The sequence below is a fragment of the Drosophila subobscura genome, chromosome O (genome assembly GCF_008121235.1).
Source record: "Drosophila subobscura isolate 14011-0131.10 chromosome O, UCBerk_Dsub_1.0, whole genome shotgun sequence".
In the NCBI taxonomy this organism is placed as follows: Eukaryota; Metazoa; Arthropoda; class Insecta; order Diptera; family Drosophilidae; genus Drosophila; species Drosophila subobscura.
Genome location: NC_048533.1, coordinates 389,899 through 403,463, shown reverse-complemented (window position 1 = coordinate 403,463; position 13,565 = coordinate 389,899). Strand labels below are relative to the sequence as shown.

Sequence of the window (13,565 nt, the reverse complement as noted above, 5' to 3'; positions counted from 1 at the left end):
TCAGGCTTTCTAAAAAGGTATCACTTGTTTAATTTGGATGATTGAAAATGTCTTTAAAATGGCTTTGAAAGTGGTGAGGTAATTTTTGAGAGCAGCTTTGAATATTACATTTTAATATTAATTTATGGAAATGGGTATGCAAATGCACATACTATACTATAACTTCAGGTTGACAGGCATAAAATTGTCAAATACGTAGTTATACGTTGTTATTCCGACTCACATAACGTTTATGCTATTTAGGTTGGTGGACCTTCTTATTTTTTAAATTCATTTGGAAACATTTCAACAAAAGAAAGTCGTAAGAACTAGCCAATCTTATGGAAAATTAATTGATAAATCAGATAAAATTATAGTTTAGCGCCGAGACGCCTAACTACCTTGTAAAATCAAACATAACAAAATCGAGGAATCGGATTTAAAGACGGTATTTATGCTGTACATCTTTGAAATGAGTAGGTATATTTTGGAGGGTGTTGCGGTATATTTTATCGAAAACTCCGATGTAACGCTGGTCACACTGGTGGTCGCCGTCGGTTCTTCAATTTAATCATAAAAAAATGCAGTGAAAAGGCTTAAAACAGTTAGAAAAACAACAGAAAATGTCCACGCAAAAGCCGGGCGAGTGGGCGAGTGCCCTACTGGCGCGCTTCGAGGATCAGGCAAGTGTTTTTTCAACGTGTTTCAGGTGGTTGCGTTTCGGCACTGCCAAGGCGAAAAAATGTACCTGATGCTCGGTGCCTGCCTTGCTCCTCCCAGCCTCCACCGTATCTGACGCCTGGCTCCTGCCTGCTCTTTTCTCAATGGGGTAACGATGTGGGAGGGAAGTGCGAAGCAGGGAGGCAAAGGCAACCCCTATGAATGAATGAAGAATCAATTAAATGCGTTTCTCTTTCTCTCTGTTTTGCTGTGTAGCTGCCGAACCGTATCGGTGCTTATGGGACACAAGCACGTATGAGCCAGGACCAACTGGTGGCATGCCTCATACACATATCGCGCTACCGCTTCTCGTTAGTCATCTCGGGCCTCACCAAAATGCTGCAGCGCGTCAACGAAGCTGTAAGTTGAACGAAAAACATAATAAAAGAACATAGAAAAATATATTAAAAATGTTTATAGGCACTACAAAACCGCTATGAACCGGAACGTTGCTATTTCGAATCTCTGGTCATCATATTGACCACCCTGGAGCGTTGTCTTACCAATCAAACCAAAGATACGGCGCGGTTTGAGGAGGCAATGAATGTGAAACTGCTGCTGCGTGAAATTTCACAATTTGTGGATGTGCAGAGCGACAGTAATCCTAATGCAGCACAGCTAAAGGCGCTGGCCTCCAAAGTGCTATTTGCCCTGTCCCAAAATCACTTTTCGGCAGTATTTAATCGCATCTCGGCGAGGATTCAGGAGTTGACATCGTGCTCGGAGGAGAATCCCGATTACAATGACATCGAATTAATACAACATATCGATATGGACATGATTAAGCTTACCAAGCTGCTGCAAGGTAAACAGGTGGTTAAATAATAGATAGAAAAGATACCAGAAGCGTCTCCATTTGTTGCAGAAACTATCACAAAGTTTCGCTCGAAGCGTGCGCCACCTTTGATTTTACTCTACTCCCTGGAGAAGGCTATTTGGAACTGGATTGAGTATCATCCACAGGAGTTTCAAGACTTGCAGCGCGGCACCAATCGCGATATATCCACGTACGTGCATAGTTTTACTACTTTTCATAACTCCTTCATTGAGCCTTTACCTAACAGGTGCTGGGAGCCACTCCTCGACTTTGTCGAGTACTTCAAGACCGAGAATAAGAAAAGCAAGACCATGGTCTGGCCTTTGCAAATGCTGTTGTTGATATTGAATCCCTCCAGCCTGGAGGCCACCGTCAACGAGCTGCAGCAGTCCGAAAAGGAGAAAGAGAAGGAAAAGGTGCCCTCAAAGTCCACACAGTCGGCATCTCGGGACAAGGACAAGGACTTTTCGGCCAGGCAGTTTATTGAGAGCATCAAGCGTGGCTTGGGCCAGCATTCGCCATCGAAGCAGGTCACCGAATCCTCAGCGATTGCTTGCGTGAAGCTATGCAAGGCCTCCACGTACATTAATATAACGGACTCGAACAATGTAGTCTTCAAGCTGGTTCAATATTTCATCAATGATTTAAAGGCGTTGCTGTTCAATCCGGCCAAACCGTTCTCACGCGGTCAGGGCTATAACTTTGCCGACATTGAGCTAATGATTGACTGCTGGGTGTCCTGTTTCCGCATTAGTCCCCACAACATTGAGGCGCTGAAAGTGTGCCTGAATCTGTCATCGCCGCAGGCCTATCATTTTGTAATTGTGTGCTCGCTGTTGAGGTAATCAAGAATTTTTTATCCACAGCAGCCAGTGCCTAATGCAGTCTTTCCCTTGCAGATTGGCTCACATTTACGTGGATTTTCGCCTGCAAAACAAGAATCCCTTTCGCATTGTCAACCAACCGCGTCTGTCCTGGTGGCCACAGACCGAAGTCGTTCACTATCGCTCTGCGGAGCTGCGTGCACTTTTTACGGATACGCTAAACAAGGCCACGCAGGGGTACATTGCGCACACACCGCTGCGCTACATTACCTCCCTGACGCTTAAGTCCAAGGACACACAAAAGGGGCTGACACGCGCCGAGGAGGGACCGGCCCACAAGATGCTACTGTTGCTGCTGGTGCGACTGATACACGCTGATCCCACTCTGCTGCTGAATGTAAGTTCTGAAAGAGAAGATATCCAAGCTCCTGCTTTAACTTCTCCATTTGCAGACCCAAGGAAAAGTGGCCCATGAGGTGCAGAGCTCCACTCTAGAGCTAATCAATGGTTTGGTCAGTCTAGTGCATCAAACCACCATGCCAGATGTGGCACAGGAGGCCATGGAAGCACTGCTGGCGCTGCATGCACCAGAGAAAATTGAAGTCTGGAATCCCGAGGCGCCCATCAACACGTTCTGGGACGTCAGCTCCCAAGTGTTGTTCTCCATTTCGCAGAAGCTCATCCAGCATCAGATAGCCAACTATACGGATGTGCTAAAGTGGCTGCGCGAGATATTGATCTGCCGCAATACGTTCCTGCAGCGGCACAAGGACTACGCTCACGTGGGCAGTCAGATAGCCATCTGCAAGCAGGCGCACATCAAAATGGAAGTGGTGTTCTTTATGTATTTGTGGAGCGTCGACTTGGATGCGGTGCTGACATCGCTCTCGTGCTTTGGGCTGCTCTGCGAAGAGGCAGAGATATGCTGCAGCTCGGACGAATTGACAGTGGGCTTCATAATGCCCAATTATCACATCTATCAGGAGTTGGCGCAGCTGTCCACTTGTGGGTTGATGAAATCGTTTGTTGATGAATCAATTTTAATGTTTATTTTGTCTTGGTTTAGCTGCAACAGATACGCGCATTTGCTTCTTTGACAACTCACATGGCAATGTGTTGAGCCGCTTAACACTGCAGAAACGCATCATGACGCTGCTGCGCAAGATTGAGCATTGTGTCCATGGTGTGCAGCCCGCCTGGGAAGAGACCTTTCGCAACTGGGAGGTGTCCAGCAAGGTCCTGCAAACGTATCCCAAATGCAAGGGCGAAGATGGACAGGCAGAGGTCTTTCATCGGGGTATGGGCAAGCGTAGGGCTAGTCATCAGAGTTCCGAGCACGATCTGGAGGAGCAAATCAACGAATGGGCCAACATGACTTGGTTCCTGCTGGCCCTCGGCGGCGTTTGCCTGCACAAACGCTGCAGCAGCCGTCAGTCATTGCTGCAGCAGTCGCAGAATAATGCCTCCCTGGGCTCGCTGGCTCAAACGTCGCTGTATTCGAGCTCCACCAGCTCTGGGCATGGCTCGTTGCATCCCAGCACCGTATCGCTGTCGACACTGCCACCAGCACCGCCACAGGATGTCAGCTATTGCCCCGTGACGCAATTCATTGGCCAACTGTTGCGTTTGCTCGTGTGCAGCAACGAGAAGATTGGCCTCAACATACAGAAGAATGTCAAAGAGCTGGTGGGCGAAGAAATGTCCACCCAGCTGTATCCCATACTCTTCGATCAGATTCGGGCCATTGTGGAGAAGTTCTTTGACCAGCAGGGCCAAGTGAATGTCAATGTAACGGACATTAATACGCAATTTATTGAGCACACAATCTACATCATGAAATCAATACTGGACCCCAAGGCCAGCAAGGATCCCAACAACGAGCAGCCCTCGCCCTCGGAGCACTTGGGCGTGACGAGCATTGAGGGCATGATGCTGGGGATTGTGCGTTATGTACGACATCTGGATATGACCGTCTATGCCATAAGAGTGAAAACCAAACTCTGCCAGCTGGTGGAGGTTATGATGAAGCGACGCGACGATCTGGCCTTCCGTCAAGAAATGAAGTTTCGCAACAAGCTGGTGGAATACCTCACCGACTGGGTAATGGGCACCTCCCATCAGATTGCACCGCCCAGCTCCGCGGATGCTGCCATATTGACAAACACATCGCTGATCTTTCGCGACTTGGATCAGGCGTGCATGGAGGCAGTGGCTGCGCTACTACGAGGTCTTCCGCTGCAGCCAGAGGAATCGGATCGTGGCGATCTAATGGATGCAAAGAGTGCGCTCTTTTTAAAATATTTTACGTTGTTCATGAACCTACTGAATGATTGTATCGACAGCTCGGAGGCGGAGAAGGAACTGAACAATACACCGTTGCTGCCGCCAAGGCCACGCATGGCTGCCGGCAAGCTGACGGCACTGAGAAATGCCACCATCCAAGCCATGTCCAATCTGTTGGGTGCCAACATCGACTCTGGTCTGATGCACTCGATTGATTTGGGTTATAATCCCGATCTGCAGACGCGTGCAGCTTTCATGGAAGTCCTTACTCAAATCCTGCAGCAGGGCACAGAGTTTGACACGCTGGCGGAGACGGTGCTGGCCGACCGCTTCGAGCAGTTGGTTCAGCTGGTGACGATGATCAGCGACAAAGGCGAGCTTCCCATTGCCATGGCACTGGCCAATGTGGTAACGACCTCCCAAATGGATGAACTGGCGCGCGTTCTGGTCACCCTGTTCGATGCAAAGCACTTGCTGTCGCCGCTGCTGTGGAACATGTTCTATCGTGAAGTGGAGGTCTCCGACTGCATGCAGACGCTATTCCGAGGCAACTCGCTTGGCAGCAAGATTATGGCATTTTGCTTCAAGATCTATGGTGCCAGCTACTTGCAAATGCTGCTGGAGCCGCTCATACGCCCACTGCTGGATGAACAGGAGGAGACGTGTTTTGAGGTGGATCCCGCACGGCTGGAAGCTGGCGAGGATATCGAACAGCATCGCAATAATTTGATTGCACTGACCCAAAAGGTTTTTGATGCCATAACCAACTCTTCGGATCGCTTTCCGCCACAGCTGCGCTCCATGTGCCATTGCCTGTACCAGGTGCTGAGCAAGCGCTTTCCGAATCTGCTCCAGAACAACATTGGGGCCGTGGGCACAGTCATCTTTTTACGGTTCATAAATCCAGCTATAGGTGAGACATAAGACACAATCTGAACACTAATCCCTGCTCGTTCTTCCCTTAGTTTCCCCCCAGGAACTTGGCATCGTGGATAAGCAGGTGCACAGCTCGGCCAAACGGGGTCTCATGTTGATGTCAAAGATCCTACAGAATATTGCCAATCATGTGGAGTTCTCCAAAGAACAGCACATGTTGTGCTTCAACGATTTTCTGCGCGATCACTTCGAGGCTGGTCGTCGTTTCTTCATACAGATTGCCTCGGATTGCGAGACCGTAGATCAGACATCGCATAGCATGAGCTTCATTTCGGATGCGAATGTTTTGGCGCTGCATCGACTACTGTGGACGCATCAGGAGAAGATTGGCGACTATCTGTCAAGCAGTCGCGATCACAAGGCGGTGGGCAGGCGACCCTTTGATAAAATGGCCACACTCTTAGCCTACCTAGGCCCGCCGGAGCACAAGCCCGTGGATTCGCACATGATGTTCAGTTCGTATGCACGCTGGAGCTCCATTGATATGTCGTCCACTAACTTTGAGGAGATAATGGTCAAGCATCAGATGCACGAGAAGGAGGAGTTCAAGACGCTCAAGTCGATGAATATATTCTATCAGGCGGGCACCAGCAAATCGGGTTATCCCGTTTTTTACTATATAGCCAGGAGATACAAGTTAGTGTCCCTGCAAGTCCGCTGTTAGGAAAACTAAGATTTTATTCTCTTATTTCAGAATTGGCGAGACAAATGGGGATCTATTGATTTACCATGTCATACTCACATTGAAGCCGTTTTGCCACTCACCCTTCGAGGTGGTCATTGACTTCACGCACACCTGCTCGGATAATCGCTTTCGCACAGAGTTTCTGCAAAAGTGGTTCTATGTTTTGCCTACTGTCGCCTATGAGAATGTCCATGCGGTGTACATTTACAACTGCAATTCGTGGGTGCGAGAGTATACAAAGTTCCACGATCGCATTTTGGCTCCATTGAAGGGCAATCGAAAATTGATGTTCCTGGAGTCACCGAACAAGCTGACGGACTATATTGATGCGGAGCAGCAGAAGCTGCCAGGTGCTACGCTCTCGCTGGATGAGGATCTCAAGGTGTTTAGCAATGCTTTGAAACTGAGCCACAAGGACACAAAGGTGGCTATTAAAGTGGGTCCCACCGCACTGCAGATTACGTCGGCGGAAAAGACCAAAGTGCTGGCCCATTCGGTGCTGCTGAATGATGTCTACTATGCCTCGGAGATTGAGGAGGTTTGCCTTGTGGACGACAATCAGTTCACGCTGTCGATAACAAACGAAAGTGGGCAGCTCAGTTTCATCCACAATGACTGCGACAACATTGTGCAAGCCATTATACACATACGCAATCGGTGGGAGCTAAGCCAGCCCGATTCGGTGACGGTACACCAGAAGATCAGACCGAAGGATGTGCCGGGCACGCTTCTTAATATGGCTCTGCTGAACCTCGGCTCTTGTGATCCCAATCTGCGAACAGCTGCCTACAACCTGCTGTGCGCTTTGACAGCCACCTTTGACCTGAAGATTGAGGGACAACTGCTGGAGACGCAGGGGTTGTGCATACCCTCAAACAACACAATCTTCATCAAGTCGGTCAGCGAGAAGCTGGCCACCAATGAGCCGCATTTGACTCTGGAGTTTCTGGAGGAATCCATTCAGGGCTTTCAGCGCAGCACCATCGAGCTGAAGCATTTGTGTTTGGAGTACATGACGCCCTGGCTGAAGAATCTCGTCAAGTTCTGCAAGTCCAATGACGATGCCAAGAAGCTAAAAGTTTCGCAGATCCTGGACAAGCTGATCAATCTCACCATAGACCAAAAGGAGATGTACCCGTCGGTGCAGGCCAAAATCTGGGGTTCCATTGGTCAAATACCGGAGCTCATTGACATGGTGCTGGATAATTTTCTGCACAAATCGATTACGTACGGCCTGGGCTCGCCGCAGGTGGAGATTATGGCCGATACGGCCGTGGCTTTGGCTTCGGCCAACGTGCAGTTGGTGTCCAAGAAGGTTATCACGCGCATGTGTCGTGTGATGGACAAATCGTGCACGAATCCCACACAATATCTGGAGCAGCACATGATGTGGGATGACATTGCCATACTGGGACGCTATCTGCTGATGTTGTCATTCAACAACTGCTTGGATGTGGCTACTTCGGTGCCGTACTTATTCCACACCATCACGTTTTTGGTCTGCTCTGGTTCGCTGTCAATGCGAGCTTCCACGCATGGCCTGGTCATCAATATCATTCACTCGCTGTGCACCTGCACGAACCCCTCTTTTTCGGAGGAGGCGCAGCGTGTGCTGAGACTCTCACTGGATGAATTCTCGCTGCCAAAATTCTACCTACTATTTGGCATCAGCAAGGTCAAGTCGGCCGCAGTCACCGCGTTCCGGTCTAGCTGCCGCCATCCCACGGACAAGTGGCTGGGCAATGAGCGCGTCACACAGCCATTGCCTGCGGATCGGGAGCGCCTTTCGCTGCCCTCGCTGGAGGTTATTACTGATGCCCTACTGGAGATAATGGAGGCCTGCATGCGCGATGTCCCCGACTGCGAATGGCTGCAAACTTGGACCTCGCTGGCTCGCAGCTTTGCCTTCTGCTACAATCCGGCTCTGCAGCCGCGTGCCCTCATTGTCTATGGCTGCATCAGCAAGAGTGTGACGGATCACGAGGTGAAGCAACTGCTGCGCATTCTGGTCAAAGCTTTGGAATCATTTAATGATCTTATACTAATCGAAGCACTGGTCATGTGCCTGACGCGCATTCAGCCACTGCTTCGACCCGAATCGCCCATTCACCGTGCCCTCTTCTGGGTGGCCATCTCAGTGCTGCAACTGGACGAGATTACGCTCTACGGTGCTGGCCTGGCACTGCTCGAGCAGAATCTACATACGCTTAAGTCCCAAGGATGTTTTGACAAGAAGGAAACCATAGCCGAGGTCATGATGAAGACACGCGAGAAGCTCGAGTGGCATTTCAAGCAGCTGGACCATGCCGTCGGTCTGTCATTCCGTAGCAACTTTCACTTTGCTTTGGTGGGGCATTTGATTAAGGTGAGTATAGTGCAGCAGTTTGGTAAGTTTTTTATACCCGGTACTCGAAGAGTAAATTGGGTATGTTGTATTGTATTGTGTGTAATATGTATGTATTTGTGTGGAAAATTGAATGTACATATGTAACGCAAAGAAGGAAACGTTTCCGACCCCATAAAGTATATAGATTCTTCATCAGCATCAATAGCCGAGTCGATATAGCCATGACTGTCTGTCCGTCCGTCTGTCCGTCTTGTTTGAGCGCCTGGATCAATAAGACTATAAAAACTAGAGCCACCAAATTTACCATCCAGATGGCTGTATAGCCGCAGTTACAAGTGTATTTCAAAAATTTCGCCCCGCCCCCGCAAAAGTCGAAAATCTGCGGTATTCACAATTTTGAAGATAAAAGAAAACTAAAACGCCATTCCGTAGGGAATGACCATATCCATCAGATCATCGAATTGGGATCAGATTAAATCATTATTATAGCCAGAATAAAGAAATTAATTTGAAGTGGCTGAACCCACCCCGTCCAGAAGCTTTTTTTTATTTTTTGCTCATTTTCTTATTCCACACTCTGCTTCGTGTAGTGTGTTGCTCTAGGGCAGGGCTCGGCACCTATACAATTAACGAGCCGTTTTTGCGTTTGTGGGGTTATAGGGGCGAGCTAAAAGGCGTGTTGACGTAAGAAGTGATGTAGATGTAGATGACAGATGTAGAAACAATTTAAATTATAAAATATGAAAAAAACCACTAAGTTTACTAACTATGTACTACTGTGTACCGGGTATAAAAGTTGTGACGCTTAACAAGCGTCTCACACTTCCCTTCTCGTTTAATTTATGCTTCTTTCATTTAGGGCTTCCGTCATCCTACACCGACTACTGTATCACGCACATCACGTGTGCTAACCATGCTGCTGGGCATCATAGCCAAGCCGCTGCATCGCGACAAGTTCGAGGTAACCCCCGACAGTGTGGCATATCTCACGGCGCTGGTGGCAGTGTCCGAGGAGGTGCGCTCACGTTGTCATGTGAAGCATGCGCTGCCACGCTGGCCCGCCGATCTGAGCGTAGAGAATGCAGAAACGTCTAATGGAGGAGTTCAGGCTGTAAGACACATACAAGAGAACCAATGACACATAAAATAAATCTATTTTTTCACCGTCTTTGACAGATTGGCCAGCCCTTATCCCGCCGACAAAAGAGCTGGGACATTCTCGATCAGTCTGCGCTGCAGTTTGCACGTCAGCACAAGGTTCCCACGCTACAGGTAAAGGTCCGCACATATACACCTCGCACTCCCCCTATCCCAGTTCGCTGTACAAAAGTTGTTATAACAATCTGCTATAGTAACTTTTGGCCATCTATTTGAGTCTGTCTCTCTAAACATATATATATTTCTATACATATATACCCACCTACTATATCCGACTATAAATATCAGATCGAGCCTCCTGCATAACTAATTAACGTTCAATGATGTTTTTTCTTGTTTCTCTTTTATGATTTGTAAAAAAAAAACGTTACGTTACACACACATAAATCACCAAATGTAACCGTTAACATGCCTGCCTGTCGTTTCTTACTACATCTAATTGGTGCTTGTAACTCTCATCAAAATATATCAAAAAATCAATCAAACTATACACATCCAACATTACTCTGATACTACTACCTAATAATCTACTCTACGCATGGAACGTCATTTGGTTTCGGTTTGACACAACACAACAAACAAACAACAACATTAAATCAAAATACACTGGTAGAGTGCGCGAGTTTTATTTAAAACTCAACGCTCATTCTCGGTCCCAACAACCAAAGATCCGAGCAATGTAGCCGGCATCGAAGAACGTCAGGTATTGCCTCTACAAACATTATCTTAAGTCTCTTAGCTAAAAAACAAAAACTAACATCTATGCTCCAACTCTTACCACTCCAAGTTCCCCTCTTTCGCTCTCTCTCTCTACAAAAACCCACTCAAAAGAAAATATGTCCCCATGCTTTTAGTATTAGTTACTCTTTATTTTTTTTTTTTTTGGCATTGCATGTACTCTTCTATTCAAACTAATCATTACACATTTTCGTACACCATTTTTGTTTACCTATGGTAGCCAACATCTTCACGTACCTTTTAATCTATGTGCGTGTGTATGTTTGTATTAGGTTGTGTTTGCTCTTTAGCAAATGAATAAAAAATATTGTCGTGTTAACCATATTTCAAAACAGGAACGCGGCTCACGGTCTTCGGTATCCAACGAGTCGAATGTTTTACTGGATCCCGAAGTCCTACCCGATTTATCCATACAAGCCCTGGTGCTGACTGTGCTGGCTACCTTGGTTAAGTACTCCTCGGATGAGGTTGAAACACGCGTATTGTATCAGTATTTAGCCGAAGGATCTGTCGTCTTTCCTAAAGTATTTCCAGTCATGTAAGTGCACTTATCAAAAGTATTTTCATGCAGCTTTATATACGTTTATATTCTTTTTTAGACACTCGTTGCTGGACCAAAAGATCAACAATATATTGTCAGTGTCGCACGATCAGGTTGTGCTCAACTCGGTGCAGAATATTATCCAAAATATGCTGGCCAGCGAGGATCCCTCACAGCAGCAGTTGCACTTTCTACAGAGCTGCGGTTTTGGTGGACTTTGGCGCTTTGCTGGTCCATTTACCAAGGTAGGTCTATGACTAGAAATCTTAAAGCAATAACAATAATCAATGTATTTCCAGTACAACATGATGGGTGAATCATCAGAGCTATTTGTCAACTGCTTGGAGGCCATGGTTGAGACTTGCTTGCCGGGCGATGAAACTGCACCAGTGCCGCCCTCACCACGTCCTTACAACCTGAGCTCCAGCCTGAGCAGCCTGACCTTGGGCTCACCGACGGATAAGGGTGAGTAGATAGAGCTTGAACGGTGTATATAGCTTATACCGAGCACACAAATCATTCAAATTCAATGCTTCCCTAGGTTAATTTTGTTTTCTTCTACTAGCATTCCCAATCAAATGAACACATGAATAACTATATTAAACAATACTTTTTACTCAAATTTAACCTTTCCTTTGTATCACCACGATTATATATTTATATAGCATTCTCATCGGAATCATTAGATATGTATGACAATTGCCTGGGCAGCGCTAGCAGCCTGCGACGCGCCTCTCACAGCAAATCACGCGCCAAACATCGAATTAATGACAGTCCACCACATTGAAACTACAAAAAAGAAATAAAAAAGAAACAAGTACTAAATAACACTAATGGCAGCAATTGCAAAACTAGCTCCGATATATATAAAATTGCTAAAACTCAATAGAAAAAAAATAAAGCTGCGCTGTTCGGTACACGAAAATATACATTTAAAAAATATTCCAAAATAAATGTATTTTGTAATTGTCTATGCTTTGCCAAATCCAAACACTTAAAAAAGTTTGATTGATTGATTGAAACGAAAATCGAAAAATGTTAAACACGGAAAGTTGTTGTCAAAAAGATAATGCACAACATACGAGTACTTACATATGCCTCACTAGCAAATTGATGTTTGAAAACATTTGATAATTAAATACAGCATTTACAGCATAAATATTTTCGATAATATTTGTGTGTGACTTAAAAGTAGTTTAGTTTTTATACCCGGTACTCAAAGAGTAAATAGGGTATATTGTATTTGTGCGAATAACGGTTGTATGTAACGCACAGAAGGAAACGTTTCCGACCCCATAAAGTATATATATTCTTGATCAGCATCAATAGCCGAGTCTATGTTTGTCTGTCTGTCTGTCCGTACTGATGAGCGCATAGTATTCAGAGACTATAAGAGCTAAAGCCACCAAATTTTGCATCCAGACTTCTGTATGCTCACACTGTTACAAGTGTATTGCAAAAATGTGCCACGCCCCCTTCCGCCTCCGCAAAAGGTCGAAAACCTCCCAAATCTACAATTTTGAAGGTAGCAGAAAACTAAAAACGCCATTCCGTAGGGAATGACCATATCTATCAGATCACGATTGGATCATTATTATAGCCACAATGAAGAAATAAATTTGCAGTGGCCAAACCCACCCCGTCCCGCAGCTTATATTTGTTGTTTTCACATTCTCTCATTCACACTCTGCTTCGCGCTGTTTATGGCCTCTGCCCCTGACACGTCTCTGCCTCTGCCACGACTCTGCAGTGTGTGTCTATAGGGGAGGGTGGCGAGCTAAAGGAGCGTGTTGGCGTGAGCAGTGTTGTTGATGTAGATGACAGATGAAGAAAAAATGTAAAATTTGACAAATAACCGCTAAAGTGCAGATTTAGTACTGAGTGCCGGGTATAAAAGTTGTGACGCGTTAGAAGCGTCTCACACGTCTCTTCTCGTTTTCCATACATTTTGTTGTTCCAAATACGAAAAAAAAACGGACTTAACTAGCGCTAAAAGGGAAGAGGAAAACAACTAAAAACATTAAATGTTACATTGTAACAAACAGCAATAAAAATACACTTATGTATATCTAAATATGCATATCAATGATTTGCATGCCCAGATGATTTACATATAACACAATAGAATAACTATGAACACTCTCTACTTGCAAACAAACTCAATATTTCACTTTTCAGTAGCCTTAAACATGACTAGACATGGAATCAGATACATAAAGATTTTGTATACGAGTATATTTTTATTACAATTTGAATTTTCATACAAGAAAAATCAAGCTAAGAAATAAGTAACAAATGTCAACTTCCCCTTCCTAATCGCTTTGTTAACCATCCCAAAATGATGGTCCTACCGTCAATGTGTTTATGCAAAATCTTTTGTCTTATTTTCAGCTGCATGAATACCAACTACAGACCCTCGCACTAGACGCACCACACTTGTCGCAATAGTAATGCGTTTCCTAAATCTATTTAAGAAGTGCTTTTAGTGAAAGGACAACACCAAACCACACCCCTCCTACAGAAAGTCGTACAAAAAA

General features: G+C 45.9%; 1 protein-coding gene across 3 annotated transcripts; it reads left to right on the top strand.

Moving 5' to 3' along the window:
- Positions 1-513: 513 nt before the first annotated feature.
- On the top strand, positions 514-13,517 carry LOC117899715 (neurofibromin). Of its 3 annotated transcripts, none has more exons than XM_034809933.1 (17): positions 514-662; positions 916-1,059; positions 1,120-1,504; positions 1,565-1,706; positions 1,764-2,357; positions 2,416-2,737; positions 2,793-3,345; positions 3,407-5,536; positions 5,589-6,195; positions 6,254-8,609; positions 9,451-9,702; positions 9,768-9,863; positions 10,363-10,452; positions 10,823-11,025; positions 11,087-11,273; positions 11,328-11,493; positions 13,420-13,517. In XM_034809933.1, exons 1-17 carry the CDS (start codon positions 603-605, stop codon positions 13,425-13,427), a joined length of 8,295 nt encoding a protein of 2,764 aa, XP_034665824.1. In that variant the 5' UTR covers positions 514-602; the 3' UTR covers positions 13,428-13,517. The 3 variants fall into 3 exon arrangements, with proteins under 3 accessions (XP_034665824.1, XP_034665821.1, XP_034665823.1); XM_034809930.1 differs by lacking the exon at positions 13,420-13,517 and adding an exon at positions 11,694-11,845; XM_034809932.1 differs by lacking the exons at positions 10,363-10,452; positions 13,420-13,517 and adding an exon at positions 11,694-11,845.
- Positions 13,518-13,565: the final 48 nt, after the last annotated feature.